This window comes from Schistocerca piceifrons, chromosome X, assembly GCF_021461385.2.
Source record: "Schistocerca piceifrons isolate TAMUIC-IGC-003096 chromosome X, iqSchPice1.1, whole genome shotgun sequence".
NCBI classification, from domain to species: domain Eukaryota; kingdom Metazoa; phylum Arthropoda; class Insecta; order Orthoptera; family Acrididae; genus Schistocerca; species Schistocerca piceifrons.
The window spans coordinates 928,857,125-928,878,644 of NC_060149.1; the positions used below are offsets into that span (position 1 = coordinate 928,857,125).

Genomic DNA, 21,520 nt, shown 5'->3' on the forward strand with positions numbered 1-21,520 from the left:
GTTTTCGGGGAGCGTAGTCGCTTGCCACTGATATTTCTTTTCTACATCGACAGATGGCGGGCGAGTAGTAGATTGGGGTTTGTGTCGTGTGAATACACCACATTTGCAGCGATCTTTTGCATGTACAGACATCTGCGCCGATGTCTGCGCAGACAGATCGTTGCGTGTGGACCGGGCTTAACATATGTTAGTGGTAATTCTCTTGCTCCGTTTCGATTGTATACCTGTGAAACGATATGTTTGTCAGAGTGAATGTAAAGTGAGATATCTGTATCGTTTGGTCACTCAGACTTTGTTTAGTTGTAGCCCAGAAGTTCTGTTCTGTGGAATTAAGCGATCGCAGTTCCAACAGTGGGTTGGGGTGTAGTGAACAATAGTATTGGTGTGGATGACAACAATAAAATTTCGATAGTAGTTACCTTATATGTGTAGAGGCTTCATTTCAGAACTGTGGATTCCGGGCGTGCGTGCTTTCTGAACTGAACTGGTTAAAAATAGTATTTATAAAATAAAGGGTATAAGAAATGCTCAGGAACGTAGTTTTCGAAGGAGGATATTTCAAACCTTTCCAATATGAATTTCTGGCGTCCATTAGTGACGAAGACAAACATCAGTTTCAGTCACTGGATAATGTGGGGAAAATAAAATTTGTTTTCAATTCTCAAATAGTGAGTGACTTTGTTATACCGACTTCTTTCAAAAAGAAAGATGAGAGTATCGCAGAGAAACTGAAAGAGGCAGGTAACACTGATTTCATAAAGGGAAACTATGAAGGCGCTTTGCAGCTCTACAAAAGAAGTATCATGACGATTCCTTTAACAGAAGGTAAATTTGCCTTGATTTGTTTTAATTGTTCATGTAAAAGGGACCATGGAAACTTTTAATTTATTCTTACCATTAGGAAACCAGCAACTTTTAGCCGTTACTGCAGCGAATCAATCTGCAGCATTATACAGACTGGGACGCTACACTGAAACAGTGGATGTCATAGAAAATGTACTGAAGTTGCCTTACCCAAAGGAACTGGAGTACAAAGTGAAGGAAAGGTAATAGTCGCTGACTTTACAATAGGTGCAGGAGCCATCTGTTGCAAGGAGTGATTGTAATTGGTCTTTACAGGATGGCTCGAAGTTATGAAGCAACTGGTCAATTCAGGTCAGCAGAAGAAGTGTTTAGAGAAACGATTAAGTCAATAAATTATGCAAACTTGATCCCAGCAAAGAAGAAGGAAATGAAAAATGAAATTCAGAAAACTCTTCGTCGTTTGGCATCACAAAAAGACTTCCGGAGTAGTAGTAAGTTTCAAGTTAAATTTTACTAAAGTACATCTGTCATGCCTATATTACAGAACTTAGATTACTGTAAAGTATTGTGTAAAGAACTTGAATATTGTGATTGCAGTACTTGCTAATTTCTCTTATCTATGCACAGTCCATACCACAGGACTCAACGGCATAACCAATTTTGCATTTCTTCATATTATGCGACTTACAAATTTGCTATTAGTACATGCAGTCCATGTAGTGATGACCTTGGCTGTGAATGCAGAGATCTATGTTTAAATCTTGTTTACATACACTGTTTTCAGCTGTCATATAGGTTCATTTCCGTATGTTTTTCTAGCAAGTAATAGCTTTGAAACATATTTTATTGAATATAAGCTACCATGTGGTACACATACCAATTTTTAGAAGACTCCTCCCACATCATGAAGAGGATTGTTATTGAAATTTTGGCTCCAATTATTATTTTTTAATCAGTTCTTTCCTATCTTCCAAATGTCTTAGTATTAGCATGGTTGGTAAGAGCATTGCTCATGGAAGGCAAGTTTCTGGGCTCAAATTCCGGTCTAGCAGTCAGTTTTAATCTTCCAAGTTCTTGTTGCATCAATAACTTCCCAGCATTGTTGTAGTTACTCATGTGGAGTCCATCGTTCATGGGGTAAAGAGATGGAAATAGAAGGTGTGAGGTGGGGGTGTAGGGCAGCTGAGGAAGAAGAGTCCATCAATATTCGTGGTCTTCTCTCGGGTGCAGAGACTAGTATTTGGCCTTGTGTTACGGGGAGGGAGAAATAAGTTGACATTTTTGTGGTCACAAATATGCTGTATAGTTGTTTCTTCCATTAACTAAGGGTCTGACAGTAGATTGTGAAGTTAGTTGATTGACCATGAAGGAAGACATCTAACAGAATAAGGCCTGTAGCTATGATTTTTACCAGCTGATGGTACATCTCCGAAGGAGACGTGTGATGCCACTACATGGATAGCCCCTTTGTTTCAGGCTTCATGTTTCATCGCCTGTGGCAAACAAGCAATTTGGTACAGATGTTTGTACTTTCCTCTTTATGCCTTTCAATTAAGGTTCAAGGAACCCAACATGGCCGGCCGCTGTGGCTGAGCGGTTCTAGTCACTTCAGTCTGGAACCGCACTGCTGCTATGGTTGCAGGTTCGAATCCTGCCTCGGGCATGGTTGTGTGTGGTGTCCTTAGGTTAGTTAGGTTTAAGTAGTTCTAAGTCTAGGGGACTGATGACCTCGGATGTTAAGTCCCATAGTGCTTAGAGCCATTTGAATTTGAACCCAACATACACAAACTTGTGCATATGCTAGCTGGTGGATAGGTGTGTCACAACTACCAGCAGACATGTGAAGTTGAACACTGAGTTGTTGGTTTGTTATTCATCGGTCACCTCCAATAATAGCATCTGACAGTTGCAATGTTGCAGGCATCACAACTGTGTGAATCTGGATTGTTAGTGGGAGATCAAACACAGTTCCTTCTCTTTGTTGTGTTGACGACAGGTGCTTTGCCTGGTGACTTAGGATGCTTTTATCACTGCCTGGTGTCTGTACACATTCTGTAAAAACCTGTAAATACATGTGTTGATCTGGTATTTTGCCAAAAGAAATTCAATATTTATTCTTTGCTTGGAACACACGTCAGTTACAGGTGCCTTTTTGAAGACTTAGTGCTGCTATCTGCAGGGAGTTTCTGGAAATATGAGATTATGCTGGAATGTTAAAGAATCTTGCAAACAAAATTATTGCATTTTTTAACCAAAATAGGCAGAGAAAATAAATGTGTTATATTTCTTATTGAATTCCCCCCCCACCATATTTTTGATTCTTTGATGCATGTGTCATGTATTGTTGAGTATTTTCTTTGACAGATCATTTATTTATTACCTTGAGTTCTACAGTAGGCTGTAATATTCTCTTACTTTCATTTGTTATAAAACTGCAGACCAGTTATTTTTGAGAACTTGTCTAAATAAGGAAGTAAAGTAACTCACGCTACAATGCTGTTATTTACTTCTGGGACCAGTATTTATGTTTCTACTCAGTGTTGACAACTACAAAATCACCACCATGGTTTGTCACCACTGTAATGAGTATTGATTTGAACTAAGTTATTTGTAATTTTATTTCATTCAGTATGTGAGGGAGACTGGACACAAGTCATTTAACTTCAGTCTGGGTGGTAGTTACACCCAGGCGAATTTGCTGGCACTGAAGAGGGACTTACTTTGAGACTTTTGTCCCTTCTCCTCCTCCTCCTCATACCTGTTGGCATTAGGGGAGCATCTGATTCGACCCATCTGCTTTGACCCATGATGTCATAAATATGACACAAACACGTATTTCCAGTGTACTATATACAAAATGGTGAAGATGTTGTCACTACGTACACATGCCAATAAATGTGAACAAAAATAAAAACGACACAAGAACATTTCACTCTAACAATAAAACAAAATTAACGGGACAACTGGGGGAAATAGGGGGTTTAGAGTGGGTACCACATAAATATCACAGTACAAAACACTGCACCATCCCAAAACGAATATTATAATTAAACAAAAAACATCAACTGACGACAAAATGTTACAGCCCCAAAACCAACAGGAATTGTACACTTCACTCAACCTATATAGCTCAAATGAAGCCCACGATACCAAGAAATCAACATATACAGCTCCGAAAAGTGGAACCAGATATTTCCCTTGACCCATATAGCTGAAACGCAGCTCTCAATATCTACTCACTGAAAACAAAACAAAAACTTTCAACAGGACTTATTACCCAGGCTCAAATAAACCCACGTTGGCACATAACCATGTTTCAAATGAACCCAGTACCACACATTAAACGTGATCAAATACAACAATACGACATCTACAGACATGAACCAACTCAAAAATACCCTGTCATAGTGATGCCACATACCACACCTCCATTACATCACAGATCCATTCTCAACGTCTCCAATATGGTGCCTATGATGTCATTACATAGACACAGCAAAAACATGAAAATACATATAGAACCAACAAACACGTCTCTCTCAAAAAATATAATCAAACTAATGGGACCAGTGTGGGAAATTGGGGATTTGTGGGTGGGGACATACTAAATATAAACACATACAGACACTCACCACAATCCCAAACCACACAAAACGATGACAAAAAAACACCACAAAATTCCCAAATTCCGCTACACTTACAATTTCGACAGGAATCGGTCACTTCCCTCGACCTACATAGCTCAAAAAGCTATCAGTACCACAAGATAAAAACCAACTACTGCAAAAATTATAACCACACCACAACTATTGATACCACAAAACCAACAAAACAATAAAAATTGGAATCTGACTCTTCCTTTGACCTATATAGGTCAACAGCAGCTTATGATACCAAAACACACACAGCTACGATGACACATGGAATAATAGGTCACTTCCCATGACTTATACAGCTCAAATACAAAAAAAAATTGAAGTCGAGTACTTCCCCTAAGATACATAAATCAACCACAAGTGCCGATACCAAAACGTCAACCACAAACACATGTAGTAAATAACATCTACCCAACAACACATAAAAACCCCCACCGAACATTATAACATGTGAACAATAGACCCAAAAAATGACTACTTACCATAAAAAAGTTCTGGCGCTACACATCAACCCCCAACTTGGATATTCTGCTTGCATACGCCACATTTCACTATCTCCATCACAAGCCCAAAAAGTTGCAGTAAATTAATGACGGACAACATGTCGTCCCCCATTTCAGCCCGCAGACGCCCACTATTAAACTTATAAGTCATATCTATACCTAACAAAAGAAGCCACAGATTAAATTAAATGACTTACTGCGCGACAAACAGCAAACCAATAACATCACATGACACCGTAATAAGATATACACAGTGGAAACTTAATTCTTAGCTCACTGAAACTAATTTCTGTTCTTCTATTAAGAGTCATGAGTAGATCGCAGATTTTAGGTAAAAACCTATTTTGTTCCTGAGTTCGTATTTGCATAAAAATTTGTACTTACGCGTTTCATGACTATTTACACTTAATAGCGTTAATTCTATAGGACCTATAAAAGCCTATTTTGACGTTAGTGCCTATTTTTATCTATTTTGGCTTTAATATCCTAAAAAGTGCCTATATCATCATATGAGACAGTGGCTCCAAGTTTTTCCACCCTATACGACAGATGGAAAAAAATATTTTCTGCCCAGCGTGCAGCAAGGTGGCTAGTTGATATGCGCTCATGCTTCGTATTTGCCTACCACTTAAGTCATTTTTAATTTTTTTATATCGCTATCCCTGTTAATACCAAGTACTCTTTATAGGTGTTTTATTATTCATATGTAAAAAATAGATCACGTATCATAGGTTAAAACCTATTTTTTTCCTAAGCTCCAATTTGCAGTTGGTACTTATGCGTTTCGTGACTAACTAAACTGAATACCGTTAGTTCTATAGGACCTAAAATTGCGTATTTCGACGTTGACTCCTAATTTTGCCTATTTCGGCATCAAAATCCAAAAAAGTACCTATTTCGTTAATCTGACATAGAGTGTTGTGTTTTCAGAGATTAGAAAAAGGATGTAAACTTATGGCTTTATGTCTCGTCAAAGGCGAAAGTCGTTAGACTGTATACAATTACTTTGCTGTCCTTACTACCAACAGCACTCGGCACGGTTGAATGGTCATCAATCCAAGTTCGCGCCGTGCGCGACAGTGCTTAACTTCAGTGAGCGAATGGGAACCGGTCAAAGATTTGAGTTACACATTATACTCGAACGTGGGAGTACTAAATGTTATATTCGAAAATATTTCGTTCGTAGGATTCTGGCCAGTTGTGTATTTTCGCAAAGAAACGGTTTCATAGGCCTTAAGCTGAGCACGGATTAAAAAAATCACAATGTTAATCGTATTACTGCCCTTCGATCATTTTCTCGCTGCTGTCTACAGGCAGTCCTATCAAACTACTCTGTTTCGTGAAAGGTATTATACATGAATTTTCCGGTTCGAAAAATAATTTGCCAGTAGTGAGCTGTTTTCATCTGAAGCACCGCTAGATTCCATTCGCTTGTTCAGAAGGGGTGGCCATCTGTCAGGTGCCATATGTCCAGCAACGAGTACGGTACTTCCCCTACCGCTCCCATGCACCGCAGTAAAAAAAAAAAAAGAGGTCATCGCTCACTTTTTCCTGGCGAAAACAAAACAGCACATTGTGTAGCGACCAACGTGTTAAGTGTTACTGACGTTCTAAGTGCAAAATAAATTCTAGTTTCTGTGAGAATACTACGCCATGCCGAAAACAGCTAGTTCAAAGTCTACTCATATAAGGCAGTGGCTGCAAGATTTTCCGCATTATACAACAGATGGGAAAATTATTTTCTGCCGAGCATGCAACGAGGAGGTTAGTTGATGTTTTTCTTAGACTTCTTATTTTCCTGTCACTTAGGATTCTTTTTTATCGCTATCCTTTAGTAATACGAAATACTCTTTATATGTGATTCTAAACTGCATTTCCCTTTTGTCTTGTATTAGGTTTCGAGTGTTAAGAAATCTCACTGAGCATGCAATGTTAAGGATTTCTGCGGATGAAACTACTGACAGCTAATGTTGAACGAAAGTCAAAATTGAAGCAAACTCTTTTAACCAATAAATCTGGTGAAACCTCCGAAAAAAACTAGTTCTGCAGTGATTTGTGTCGTGAACTTGTGGCAGCAAACATCCCGTTTCGTAAACTAGAAAACCCTATTTTCAGAGGTTTTCTTGAGAAGTACTGCCATCAGTCTATTCCTGCAGAGTCAACTTTACGTAAGAATTATGTGGATTCAGCTTACAATGATGCATTGCACAGAATCCGAGAAGATTTTGGAGAATCTTGTATATGGATTTCTGCGGATGAAACTACTGACAGTCTTGGCCGTTACATTGCAAACCTGATTATTGCAAGCTAGATCCTGATGCTCCATCCAGGGCGCATTTGATTTACTCAAAACAGCTTGGAAAAACTAACCAACAAACAATAGCACAGTTTGTGAACAATGGGCTTAAGGTGCTATACCCAAACGGAGTGGATGAGAATAAGGTGCTTCTGGCTGTCACTGATGCTGTTGCATATCTGATAGCAGCGTTTCAACTATTAAAAGTATTCCACCCGTTGGTGCTGCATGTAACTTGTGTAGTGCATGGGATCAACCGCATAGGAGAGCAAGTAAGGCTACAATTACTTAAAGTAAATACAGTAATATCTATAGTGAAGAAAATTTTTGTTAAGGCACCACCAAGAATACAGGCATTCAAAGAACAGCTTCCAGATGTCCCATTGCCACCAGCGCCTGTTGTCACCCGCTGGGGCACGTGGCTGATAGCAGCAGAATACTATAGTACGCATCTCTCAGCTGTCCAGAAGGTGGTTGAAAATATACCGGAGGATGCTGCATCCGTAACTGCAGCAATGGAGTTACTCAACGATTCTTCTTTAAAACGGGACCTATCTTACATTAGGGCCCACTACACATTTATGGCAAGAATAATTTCAAAATTAGAATGCTCAGGGAGACCTATCTACAACAACATTTCTTTTCTTGAAGAAGTCGAAATGAAAATTAATGAAGCGCCAGGTGAAGTAGGGGAGAAAGTACAGGCAAAAATGAAAACGGTTTTGCAGAAGAACACTGGCCTGAAGGAGTTGTGTGCAGCTGCCGACATAATTAGTGGAAAATCCAGCACTCCTGACTGCAGCATTCCTGTCCAACATGTGCCGAAAATGAAGCACGCCCCTGTCACATCCGTTGATGTAGAACGTTCTTTTTCAGCGTATAAATTGATTCTGACTGACAAGCGCCACAGTTTTTCACTAGAAAACCTAGAAAAAATTTTGATTATTTATTGTGAAGCCAACTATCGTCAGAATATGTGAAACTACGAATGTATTAATTAAACCATTGCCACATCTTTTTCACGGAGATCTTTATCTTGCAGGAACTCAAAAATTTTTGGAGTTATGTTCAACATTAATGTTGTAGATTGCTGTGCTCTGTAACTGTGAATATTCATTCTCCTTGTTTTAATGACTAATAAGATGTTCACACTGTCAACACTGTGTATTTTAATTTATTTTTATTTTCTCTGCATCATTTTTATTAGAGTCTATTTTAGGTTTTATAAAGCCTAAATGAACTACTGAAGGAGCCTATTTTAGGTGCCTAAAACACACTTTTTTATGACCTAAAAATCCGTGGTCTAGTCATGAGTGATAAATGCACACTTCAAGCACTGATACCCAAATAAACCCAATACACCACATAACATGCGGACCATATGCACACCACCAGAGGACACCACCAACTGCAACAGGACATCATCTACAAACACAGCACATTCATAAACTAAACTCCATGGCCGTCATGATGTCACGCAACACAACACCCGTATGTCACGGGTTAAAGCCGACGGGTGGGATCGGACGCCTCCGTTGACCCAGTTTATCTATGAGAGAGAAAAGTCAGCTTCCATTCTGTTGCCAGAGACTGATCAACATTACAAAAAGTGCTGTTCAAACCTGTGTGCACAGTGATGTAATGTAGTGTCTTGTAATGTGATTTCAGGGCTTGTGCCTCGTGACCATCATACGAGTTAGCAAGGGCTTCCTCCTCAAATATATCTCCAACTGATCGAAATCATTAATTCTTTGTTTCCTCAGAAACTAATTCGCTTGCAGGACTGATATGTATAAATAAAATTTTCTTATGTTATATCTTCTAACAGTTGCACTTTGTAGAATGGTTTCTGCACCCTAATCATTGACTTTGATTTTTTGAAAACAGAACTGTAGTTATCTAAATCTTTGCACGAGATTTACTTTTGAGTTTTACTGTGCTGAACCTCGTCAAAACCATTGCATAGCAGGGTAGTGCAGCAGTAACCAGGAAAGAGGAGAGTGGCAATTGTCAGTGTGTCAGTTGTCAGTGCAACAGTATACAGAACCAACTCCAGGCATGCTGTGGAGGAAATGTAGTCTACAAGACTCAGTGACTCCAGTGTTTATTAATGCTGAAAATCCGTGGATACAATGAAAACATTATATAGCCCATGTGGTAATGGTCCAACAATGGAAAGGGTTAGGGCCTATGCACCCATTTGTATACATGCTTTCTCTCAACTCTCCCATTTGGTCAGCCAGATTATGGGCGTGACGTGATTGGAAATTTTTGTGACATAATGGAATATCGTCTGGTCCAGTACCAGAAAAATCTATGAACCTGTTGCAAGATTAGGCGAATGTGGGGTGCAAAACTGTCTGCCAAGATGACATTCCTCTGGTTCACGGCCTGATGATTTTAAAAGCCCCTCAGAAGGCATTTAACTTGATGATGGCTGCCAGACAGCATTATTACATCTGGAGTGCTAGCCTCACATCACCTCTACAACACTAACTGCAAAATGACACCCGTCTTGTCACCCAAGTAATGCTGCAGTGCCGCTTAAAGCAAGCAGAGCAATGGCTCCCATTTTCAGTTGTGATTTCACTGCGCGCTTGTATTATTCTCACAACACATTGTTGTTTTGGTTTAAGGATTCGCTAAGCCTTTCGTTCTCACTCATGGATTGTTTGTTTTGGACATGTTATTCTGCCATGCCATGCCATCGTCATTGCCTGTCCTCCTGTTCACACTGGGTGACTCGCTGTTGATGGCCCAAGGCCTGTCAACCAGTTCCTGTGGGCCTTTGAATTGTTCACGGTCACTATAACTGGCAACAGGGTAAAAGATTAGACGTATCCCTTGGGCACAAAGCTTGTCGGGCTTGTAGAACAGGAGCATCAACAGCTGCTCCTGCAGCAGCAATTGCAATAGCAATCTCAACAACAAGAGCAGCAGAAAATTGCATTTTTACATTGGGATTTTCAGCTTTGGAAGGATCAGCTGCAGGTTCAGGGACGCACACTACATAGGCTGTGGTCATTTCCAAGACTAACAGTTGTCCACCTGTGTTTCTGCCTTTTAACGGTGCCAACGAGGATTAGGACACACACTTGTAATGACTGAAAAAGCAATTTATTGTCTTTCGTGTCTCTGACCATGCTTTCCAGTGGCTGCTGATCCTTTCTTGGGGTTCACCAGAGATGTGTTTCTTGCTGAAGAAGTTTGCATCCTTCTCGAACCTAGCTGCACTAACTTTTGAAGAGATGGGCTTGTTGTCGCTTTCTAATTGTTAGGTCTACAACTTTGCTTCTGCAGTTTTGCAAATAGATGGCAGTAGTGGCAAGTGGTGGTGCAGATGGTAGTTCATAAGTGTACTGCAAGAAGCTTAGGCAGTTTTAAACATAGTGCTATCAAAATATTAGTCGATTTGTAATTGTTGCATCATAAAGTTTTTCTTGATTGAATATGTTCACTTATGAGCCCAGTTCTCATCATGTGTAGCATGTAGAAATCTGCAGCTGAGGTTCATATAATGTTGGGTAAGACCTATGGTGGGGCAGCTATTAGTGAAAGAATGTGCAAAGAATTGTTTCAGTGCTTAAAGAATGGTGATTTTGATGCCAAAGATGGGCACGGTACAGTTATATGTAAAAAGGGGATTTTGCACCATAACATTTCTCAACTTCATGTCGCAAAACCTGTCAAAACGCACTTGGAAATGTTGAAATGAAGTCCTGCCCCACCCACCATATTCTCAAGACATTGCTCCTACTGTCTACCATATTTTTCAGTCAGTGGCACATGGTCTGGCTAACTTTTAGTTATACGTACAAATGAAAAATTAGATTGCTGTATGGCTCTCTTCAAAAGATGCCAATTTCTTCCAATGCAGGATTTGTATGCTGCTTGAAAGATGGGAGAAAATGGTGTCCAACAATGGCCAGTACTTTGAATCGTAACATTTTTCACAGTAAAGTCTTGAACTTAGTGAAGAAACAGCAGAAGCAAAGTTGTAGACCTTATATTATTTGCTGTGGTTCCATGTGGTTGCATTGTGATTCAAATTTCATCATTACCACAAGCAACCTGGTCAGTCATATAGCTCATGGGTGACTTGATTTGTAAGGATTGACTCACCATTGTGATTTCACTTACATGAACAAATACCTCATGATTCAACTGCACCCATTGTTGGAAAGATGGGCATCTTTTGAGTGGTCTGCCATAAATCATCAGGACAGTTAGACCCCGTTTCCCAGATGTGTTGTGTGAACTTCAGGCAGTTTTTCCCCAGGGCAGTTCTTGCACATTCGAGTTCTTTATTGACCTCACAATTATGAATCAAAATGTATGTTTCCAGGTGAACTTGGGAGCTGCGTTTTCCTTAGTGAATCTTCAGTTGTATGCTCATCTGGGTTCTCCTGAGTTGGCCCCACCCTCCCATACATTGGTTGCGTATGGTGACAGTTTGATTCCCCTCTGGGGTCAATTCAAAATCACATCTACATACAAAAAGGTTGCTTGGCTGATGACGCTGTTTGTTGTCAATAGTCACTCGTCTGGAAACATTTTTGGTCTGCATGTTTTCTCTTACTTGGATTGTCCATCACTGATGAGGTTCAGGTTGTCTCTGACACGGTTCTCTTCCAGGAACATGATGACCTTTGTGCCACTTCTCTATATCTGAACCTGCCCTGGAGTGTGCCAAAGATTTCCAGGCTCATATCTCCTTGGAACCAGAGGCAGTGCCCTTTTTCTGCTGGGCATGACACATTGCCGTACCCCTTCAGATGGCCGTTGAGCAGGAACTTGATCATCTTCACAACAATGGGGTGATTGAACCTGTTTGAAACCAGCACTGGGGCCACAACCGTGTAGTGGTCAAGAAACTCGGAGGCTTCCTGTGACTATTCAGAGACTTAAAATTGACAGTTAGCGCCTAGACACAAGTGGAAACCTACCCCATACTAAGTTCAGATGACCTGCTCACAAAGCTGGATGGGGATGATATTTATCTGAGAGAGACGTGGCTGATGCATGTTTTCTGGTCTTGCTGGGTGAGGAGTCACAAAGCATCAACACTAACTTCGGCTTGTACAAATACAAGTGCTTGCCATTTGAGATCTCTTCCACTCTGGCAATCTTCCTTAGACACCTGGAGCAGTTGACCATGTCCATCCTCACTTGCACCAAGTACCTTGATGACTGATGACTTAATTGCCTTGGTCATTATATGTCAGAACTACTTGCACAACCTTTGCACCCTATTTTCCACATTGCGTGACACAGGGCTCAAGTGCCTCTTGCACTTATGTCATGTTTTTTAGGAGCAAGTGGAATACCTTGTACACTTACTAAACAAGCAATGGATCCAACCCCTCTGTCTGCAATGTCACCTTTATTGACACTCTACCCCGCCCCTGAGACTTACAGGAGCTGCAGGCCCTTTTGGGAAAGGTGCATTATTATTTTAAGTTCCTCCCACAAATGGCCCATATTATGCACCCACTAAAGCAGTTGCAGAAGAAAGACATTCAGTACAAGTGGACAGCTACCTTTGAGCACTGTTTCACACAGCTGAAGTGTTTACTGCAGTTTGTGCAGTTTGCACCTGGCCTTGTGCCCTTTTCCCCATCACATCCACTGGTTTTGGCTGCATATGTGTCTCCATATGGCAGTGCTGGTACGTAGGAACAATGATGGTACTGAGCAACAGATTGCGTTTGCATAAAAGACACTGATATCTGTTATGAAGGACAACTCACAGATTTTTTTTTTTTTTAAAGAAGCTTTGCCAATTATCTTTACAATTAATAAGTTCCGTGTTTATGTACTTGGTAGGAAGTTTACACTCATTATGGCCCACAAACCAGTGTAGTGTTCCCAGCTTCCAGAGTGGATGGCACGATAACTCCAGCGTTGGGTGCTTATCCTCAGCTCGTGCAATTATACCATTAAATACAAGCCCACAGCACAACACACAGATGTGAATGCTCTGTCTCACCTACGTGTGAGACCAAACTCAGCCTTTGACCAACTGGAAATCTCATGTTTCCACATAGACATAAAATGATCACACACCTTAGAAAGGTTTCCCATTACCGTTTCATGAATCGCCACAAGCTTATCTCAGCCCTGGGTTAGGGTTCGCCTCTCCTACAATCTGTTGATCATAACCGATGGTCTCCTGCTTGATGCCATCATGGACATTGGGGTATCTCTCAGATGAAAGCCCGTGCGAGGCAATATACCTACTGGCTGGGGCTGAAGGACGACTTTGAGGCCATGGTTTACAGCTGTTCTGCTTGCATCTGGCACCATTCCACTCTGCCACCATCTTTTACCCCCTGGCCCACCATCCATCTCTGCTGGGACCCCATTTGTTTGGACTTTGCAGGTTCCATTTGTTTGGACTTTGCAGGTTCCTTTATGGTATCTGTGTGGCTCATTGTTATGTACACTTTCTTGTAACTACACATAGGTTTCAGCACAACTGATGCCACAATTAATGCATTTGTTCAGATCCTCGCCAGTGGAGGGTTCCCTCGAACCATTGTGTTGGACAATGGGCCCCAATTCATGGCAACAGCTTTCAAACAATTCTCCACAACAGCATTAAACACTTATTTAGTCTGCCATTTCACCCATTCTCCAGTGGTGAAGTTGAGCATATGGAGCAGATGTTTAAACAGCAAATGTTAAATGAGGTAAGAACCACCGCCACCACAGCTGCGCTCATGATGTTTTTGAGCACATATGAAACCACTCTAGTCTAGGCCTGGCAGGCCCCTCTGTGGGTAGCAGCTGTGTACTCTCCTCCATCTCCTAGCCCCAGGAACCTTGGATCTGGCATACCGGCTGCTGTCCACCAGGCACAGCAACAGGGCTACTCTCATATGGGGCAAAAGATGTGCGAACACAGGTGTGCACCCATGGGCAGCGCCTTACAACAATTGACACTGTTAGGTTTTTGTAGTGCCATAATACCAACTAACTCCATTCATGCCTATTGACTACACTGTAGTTGGTGGTACAATTGAACCTGGATAGTCAGCCTTTGCTGGTCCCACAGCTGTACATGTATAACTTGCGCTCCAGAACACCAGGGGTGGTTCCTGTGGACGTGGGCATAGAGGTGGAAGTCCCACCACAGCCTCTGCACCCTCTGCCAATGCCATCACCAATGCTGTAGCATTATAGGAAGGGGAACAAAGCATTATGAATTTAGGTGGACAAGCCAAGTCAGTTGCTGTTCCTATCCTTTCTGTGGATCCTGTTGCAGCTCTTCTAGTAACTCCTTTCTTAGGTAAATTGTCTGAGTATGTGTCAGTGTTTATTAGCGACTTAGAGACTGTTGCTAAGTTGGTTAATTGATCAGATGAGAAGCACTTGTACATGGCTAAGTTACAATTGGTTGGCAATGCAAAAAACTTATTTCATGTTTCATCAGGGATTAAATAAGGCACGGATGTTTGAGCAGCTTAAGAAGGGGCTTAACCGACATTACCACAAGCAAAATAGCAGGAGGTTTTTCAGGTAACAACTTAATGGATCTTCTCAAAAAAGGAACGAGTCAGTAGTGGAGGCATTCTTGTAAGGAATTAGAAAAATTAATACATGGAACCACCAGTTGACACAGAATGTGGAAGCAGATTTATTCTTCAAGAGGCAAAGTGTAGGGTGCTGGATGTGTTGTTAAGGGAGCTCCCAGGTGAAATGTCAAGGAAAGTAGGAATGGAAAATCCAAATAGGCACCACTATTACGGTTGCTGCGCAGCTTGAGGAGGTCGACATTGTAAATTGTGGATAAGATAAACATAACGTTTTTCTCCCTTCATGAGGTGCTGCAAGTGTGGACATACGGGCCACATTAGGAAACTGTGCTATTAACTGCAGTTCTATGAATGCAGGGTAGTGAGACATCAAGCACATGACTGTTGCAGTAGGAAGCAAAATGGTTGGCATTATGTTAATCGTTTGTTAAAAAAGTGGGAATTCCTCAATCGCCAGATGGTATTCCTGATAAAACTGTGTACTGCAAAAGCATATGCAGAGGCAGAGTCCCTCTTGGTGGGTATAGTGACAGGAACAGGACATAGATTTTTAGTGTCTATGGTGTCATGCGTTGGTAGGTAGTCTAGACGTCCTGCCTCTGGGTACGAAGAGAGTAAACTCTCCACAATATAGTTTATGTTGAGCAGGGGAAAATGATGTGGTGTCATTGGGTCAGCATTGCTCAGTTTCAGTGTTGTGAGTGTTTGGAAATTTTGCCACATGTTGGTGCAGGTACTGTCCATTCTTGGATCTAGATTTGCGTTATAAGCAACATGCAAGAACTGATCTTTAGCATTATACTATAGAACTCAGTGGAATATTGTTTCAGCTGGGAACAATGACTGCAAGTTTAACTTAACTGCAAGGTTCACCAGTCGTGAAGGTGGTACCAAATAAATTGCAGACACGTGCATCAAAGTTCAATTCATATCGTAATCTACTGAGAGGAACAAGAAAGTTACTGTGACTAAATGTGGGTATTGACCTACTGAATGAGATATATTGAAGAACTGTTTTAATGCGGTGTTGAATTGCATATGCTGCATTCTTTTGTGTTTATAAGTGGGGTACTTGTAAAGGAAATAGGCAAGGATGACACTGTTCTTATTAGTTTTGATCATTTTGGCTCTGAGGAAGTTAGTCTGAAAAAGGGTTAATTGATTGCCATCTTGGTCATCCTAGACAAGGATGATATGAGTAGGTCAAGTGGAAACCTTTCCCACAAGCAAACTGTCAACACATCTGCATTACACATTATACACGAAGATAAAGTGTTTGAGGGGAAGAGCTAAGTTGGCAATGGAAGCTTTGTTAGTACTGTTTGTTGATCTGTTAAATTCTAGTGGGCCACACTCAGTAACACAACATAGGGTACCAACAGATAACAACACTCTAGTGTACAAGAAGTGATACAGAATCTCTCAGCACCTACAACCTGTAATGGAGGAATTCATTAATCTACAGGTGACTGGTGGATCCTTGAATGAAATGAAGTAGTGTAGGTTGTTTTGCAGTTACTCATACCCAAGCACAAGAACATACATATCCTATACCAAACATAACAGAGACTTCAGACAACGTAGATCAGTGAAAATGCTTGTTCACGGTGGATTTAAAGAGTCGCCGTTACCAATTGGAAATTATTCCATAAGACTGGCCGAGAACCGCATTTGCTATTCCATAGAGCCACAGTCAATATTGATGAATGAAGTTTGGTCTTAAGAATGTGCCAACTTCCTTCCTGGTTTTGTTGGATATATTCTTAATCAGGATATAGAGGGCAAGGAACACCCGATGCCATGTGTGTCTACAATTCAGTAAATCAGATCATAATTATTCTGTCACAGAGAACGACATTTTGGCTGACATTAATGGTATTGTATATTTTATTTGTTATCTGTAAAGGAGGAAATTTAAGGTTTTAACAGACTATGCTACCTTAGAGTGATTACGAGGACTAAACAATTCTTTAGGTAAAATAACATATTGTGCTTTGAAACTGAGTTTATTTGATGACAAAGTGATACACTATCACAGCAAGAAACATAGCAATGCTGATGACTTGAGTAGGAACACTGTATTCATGCTAGCACTTGGCAAAAGCCTTGCTGAGTGGCAAGACTTGCGGGCTGCTAACACTGACTGCCAAGTATCTAGAATACAGGTGTAGTTTGCTATGCATGGGGACTGTTGTTTAGAATGAAGAAGTATGGACCATGTGTATTGGTAGCTGCAGGTTTGAAGGATGAAGTGTTTATGCAAGCACATGACCGCGTGTTAGCCAGTCATGGAGGATGAAGGACAACTCATTGCCGTGAAGCCAAGAAATTTTGCTGGAAGGTGAAGAGGCAGGATGTCAAGCAGTGTGTCAGGAATTGTATACTGTGCACACAATGTGCCAATTTTGGTCGTCAAAGAGTAGCATTGCAGAGATTACAGGAAGCAACTAAACCATCTGTAATGGTAGGGATGGATATTCTAGGGCCATAAAGCCGAACACTGACGGGTAACCGTTACGTGTGTTAAACTCGTAGACCATTTTTTACATTATGTTTCAATGGTTGCAATCTTGAGTCAACAAGCAAGTACGATAGCACAGGCCTTGGTAAATGGCCCGCAACTAAGGTTTGGCATTCCTAACATGATAATTCCATATCAGGGCACTAATTTTATGTCTGATCTGATCAAACCGTTGTTGTATTTACTACTAAGCAGCTCAGGACTAGCGCTTTCCACCCTCAGTCAAGTGGAAGAACTGAATGGTTGTCAAAATGTTAATTTATTATGTAAACAGCCATTATGATGATTGAGACGTTTACCTTCCTTATGTTGTGGCAGTGTATAATTCTAAGGCAGATAGCAGTGTTGGACTCTCACCGCATAAGGTAATATGTGGTGGAGAGATGCCCTCATCTTTTGGGGCAAATAAGTCCATGCTCGTGAAGAATGGGGAGTCAGTGAAGAGGTTTGCAAAAATGTTATGGGGTGTTTTGAGAAGGTAAAGAAGGCAAATGTGAAGGCACTTGAGTGGCAGGATCAAGTGGGGTGACATGTTGGTGAGTTATCTCAGTACAGAATTGCTCAGTGGATATTGCTGATGAATCTATATGCATCGAAGGGTAAGATGAGCATATTCCTAACTTGATACCAAGGATCATGTCCGGTCGAAATGATATCACCTGTGAATTTAAAGTTGCAATTACCACCAAAGACTTCCATTGTGCATATGTGGTTAAGTCATTTGATGGAGCTGCAAGTGCCGGAGTCATTACCAGCAAAGAGCATTAAATCTTAGAAAGATAGGAAGAAAGTAGAGATTGATCAGCAGGGTATACACTGAATGCTTTACACATACCTCAATAAATAGCGGTGTAATGGGATTTATAAAGTACTTGTGTGAGGTAGTGTGCTGATGCATTGGAATTATGTTATGAGTATGTTTTGTTATTGGTGAGTATTGTAAAGAGTGCACAATGTATGGTGATGCAGTGCGTGTATAATAATAGATCACGTAAACACATTTTTTGAAAGGGTGGGGGGGAGGTGATGGTGCAAATTCCTTTCTCTTATGTGGCATTACCACCAAGAATGCTTAGAATGGATTTGAGAATTCTGATGATTCTACATCTGTTTGGTGGAGAAGTAGTGGATGCACTATGAAACAAGCAGCTCTAAGCAGAAGTACGAGGTGCATTCAAGTTCTAAGGCCTCCGATTTTTTTTCTCCGGACTGGAAAGAGATAGAAACATGCACATTATTTTAAAATGAGGCCGCGTTCATTGTCAATACGTCCCAGAGATGGCAGCACCGCACGGCAGATGGAATTTTACCGCCAGCGGCGAGAATGAGAACTGTTTTAAATACTTAAAATGGTGACATTTTCCTTACTTGAACAGTGTGCAATTATTCGTTTTCTGAATTTATGTGGTGTGAAACCAATTGAAATTTATCAACAGTTGAAGGAGACATGTGGTGATGGAGTTATGGATGTGTCGAAAGTGCGTTCGTGGGTGCGACACTTTAATGAAAGCAGAACATCGTGTGACAACAAACCGAAACAACCTCGGGCTCGCACAAGCCGGTCTGACGACATGATCGAGAAAGTGGAGAGAATTGTTTTGGGGGATCGCCGAATGACTGTTGAACAGATCGCCTCCAGAGTTGGCATTTCTGTGGGTTCTGTGCACACTATCCTGCATGACGACTTGAAAATGTGAAAAGTGTCATCCAGGTGGGTGCCTCGAATGCTGACAGACGACCACATGGCTGCCCATGTGGCATGTTGCCAAGCAATGTTGACACGCAACGACAGCATGAATGGGACTTTCCTTTCGTCGGTTGTGACAATGGATGAGACGTGGATGCCATTTTTCAATCCAGAAACAAAGCGCCAGTCAGCTCAATGGAAGCACACAGATTCACCGCCACCAAAAAAATTTCGGGTAACCACCAGTGCTGAAAAAATGATGGTGCGCATGTTCTGGGACAGCGAGGGCGTAATCCTTACCCATTGCGTTCCAAAGGGCACTACGGTAACAGGTGCATCCTACGAAAATGTTTTGAAGAACAAATTCCTTCCTGCACTGCAACAAAAACGTCCGGGAAGGGCTGCACGTGTGCTATTTCACCAAGACAACGCACCCGCACATCAAGCTAACGTTATGCAACAGTTTCTTCATGATAACAACTTTGAAGTGATTCCTCATGCTCCCTACTCACCTGACCTGGCTCCTAGTGACTTTTGGCTTTTTCCAACAATGAAAGACACTCTCCGTGGCTGCACATTCACCAGCCATGCTGCTATTGCCTCAGCGATTTTCCAGTGGTCAAAACAGACTCCTAAAGAAGCCTTTGCCGCTGCCATGGAATCATGGCGTCAGCATTGTGAAAAATGTGTACGTCTGCAGGGCAATTACGTCGAGAAGTAACGCCAGTTTCATCGATTTTGGGTGAGTAGTTAATTAGAAAAAGAGTCGGAGGCCTTAGAATTTGAATGCACCTCGTATTATTTTTCAGACAAGCAGATGACTTGTTTACTAGTCATGGGTGAACGTTAAGTTTGACCTTTAACATATGAGAGGTAAGGAACTAGATATGGAAGGAGCAAGAAACGTGTGGGATTGTCAGGAAGCAGAGAAAGGGGGACTGTCCATGGATATACAGGGGGAGTATCAGGGGTTAGAATTTTGCTAAAAACACTGTTCGGTACAGCAGATAACGATGACCTTCAGGAGTTGAACAGCACACAACTATAGTAGAAGGGAGGAGTGGATGCTAGTAGAGCAACTGTGGAATGGCATACTATACAGTTTGCAAATTTAGACAGGATGTGTTGAATAAAACCAGGTTAGTGTGAGAACTGACTGAAGAATTGATGCAATACATGAAGAATGCTTTGGGGGCAATTATGAGGACTTGGATAAAGTGCAGATGTGACTGAATTTACTGGACGGAAGAATGGCCATAGCAAGGTACTGTGATCACTGGTGGGCAGCTTGAGTCACACAATAGTGCAAGTGACAGTATTGCAAGAGGCAGTGCATCACACAGTGTATGGATAATTGAGTCCTATGTTTCTGCCACATATCAGTTCTTAGCTGGTCTACAGAAGGTACGGCAAAAATTGGCGACAGAGTTACAACACACAGTGGAACCAACGGAGCAGAGTTTATCACTGTTCTGTTCTACATCAACAGTTGAAATTAATACAGATGGAGTGAGATTTCATGTATTGGAGCTGTTCCCGGTGGCAGGTATGGATGCAAATTACCAGTGCTCCATGATTCGTCCCTACACAGTGGAATGGAAAGATACAGGTAAATTTGTGTGGGTGAAAACACAGGAAGCTTTGCTACTTTCAGAATGGAAGGAAACTTGTGTACTGATGTCGGCAGAACTACTATACTTGTGCCAGAAGTAGAGCATTACAATCTGTCAAATTAAGTTGACTGAGTCTAGTCCATGGACATGTAAAGTGCAATTATTTTGGGGTAAGTCAGTAGGAGCCGAATGTCAGAGAGAATTGCTGACACCACACACTTATTTCCAGAAACTGGACATGCATTGTGTTTCTTCTGTATTTTCTCCAGAGGTTATGAACAAGGAAGGGAATGACGAGATTAGGGTTACAGGATAGTGGAATACTGATCAACCATACAGTCTGTGACACAGCAGGTGCCATGTTTCGTCGCCCAGCTACTATCGCTGGAACGAATATCATAAAACTGACACAGCTGTTTTAGTGGCCAGTGAAGCTGATACGTGTGTTGCCAACCTAGAACGTAACCTTTTTAAGTGACACCTTTAAACCAGACTTCCTTCACTCCTTAAATGAGCTTATGGCTTCACAAAATAGACAGATTACCACAGAACAGATGTTTCAGAGGAACCAGTAGCAAAATCCGGGGTGGCTTTTCTAAAGGAGGGTGGCATGTTGCACCACAAAGTAAAGCACTTGGTATGACTGGGAAAATTAAAATATCTCCCTCGGCTGTTGCAATGGACCACAGAAGCGGGTCAAGCCAACTGAGGAAGTTACGCAGTACTGCATGTTGATGCAGAGAGGACTGCTGTCCAGTCACCGAGGCAGTTATTTCACATTGTCGCCAGTCTGGGCTGCCAGAGGCACCAAAATACCAACACAGCAGAAAGATTTGACCACATTACGGATGCTCTGATTACCTCATGCCCAGGTTGTGGTTCTTTTATGATCTGGGTGGAAG

At 41.4% G+C, this 21,520-nt stretch overlaps 1 protein-coding gene across 3 annotated transcripts in view; it reads left to right on the top strand.

Moving 5' to 3' along the window:
- Nucleotides 1-267: 267 nt before the first annotated feature.
- LOC124721249 (SET and MYND domain-containing protein 4-like) overlaps nt 268-21,520 on the top strand; it is a 139,468-nt gene continuing 118,215 nt past the window's right edge. For 2 of the 3 annotated variants that reach the window (XM_047246113.1, XM_047246114.1), the window contains exons 1-3: nt 268-825; nt 902-1,046; nt 1,120-1,295. In XM_047246113.1, coding sequence (XP_047102069.1) covers nt 525-825; nt 902-1,046; nt 1,120-1,295 — 622 coding nt within the window. In that variant the 5' untranslated portion in view covers nt 268-524. The remainder of the gene's footprint in view (nt 826-901; nt 1,047-1,119; nt 1,296-21,520) is intronic. The other variant, XM_047246112.1, reaches the window with a different exon arrangement.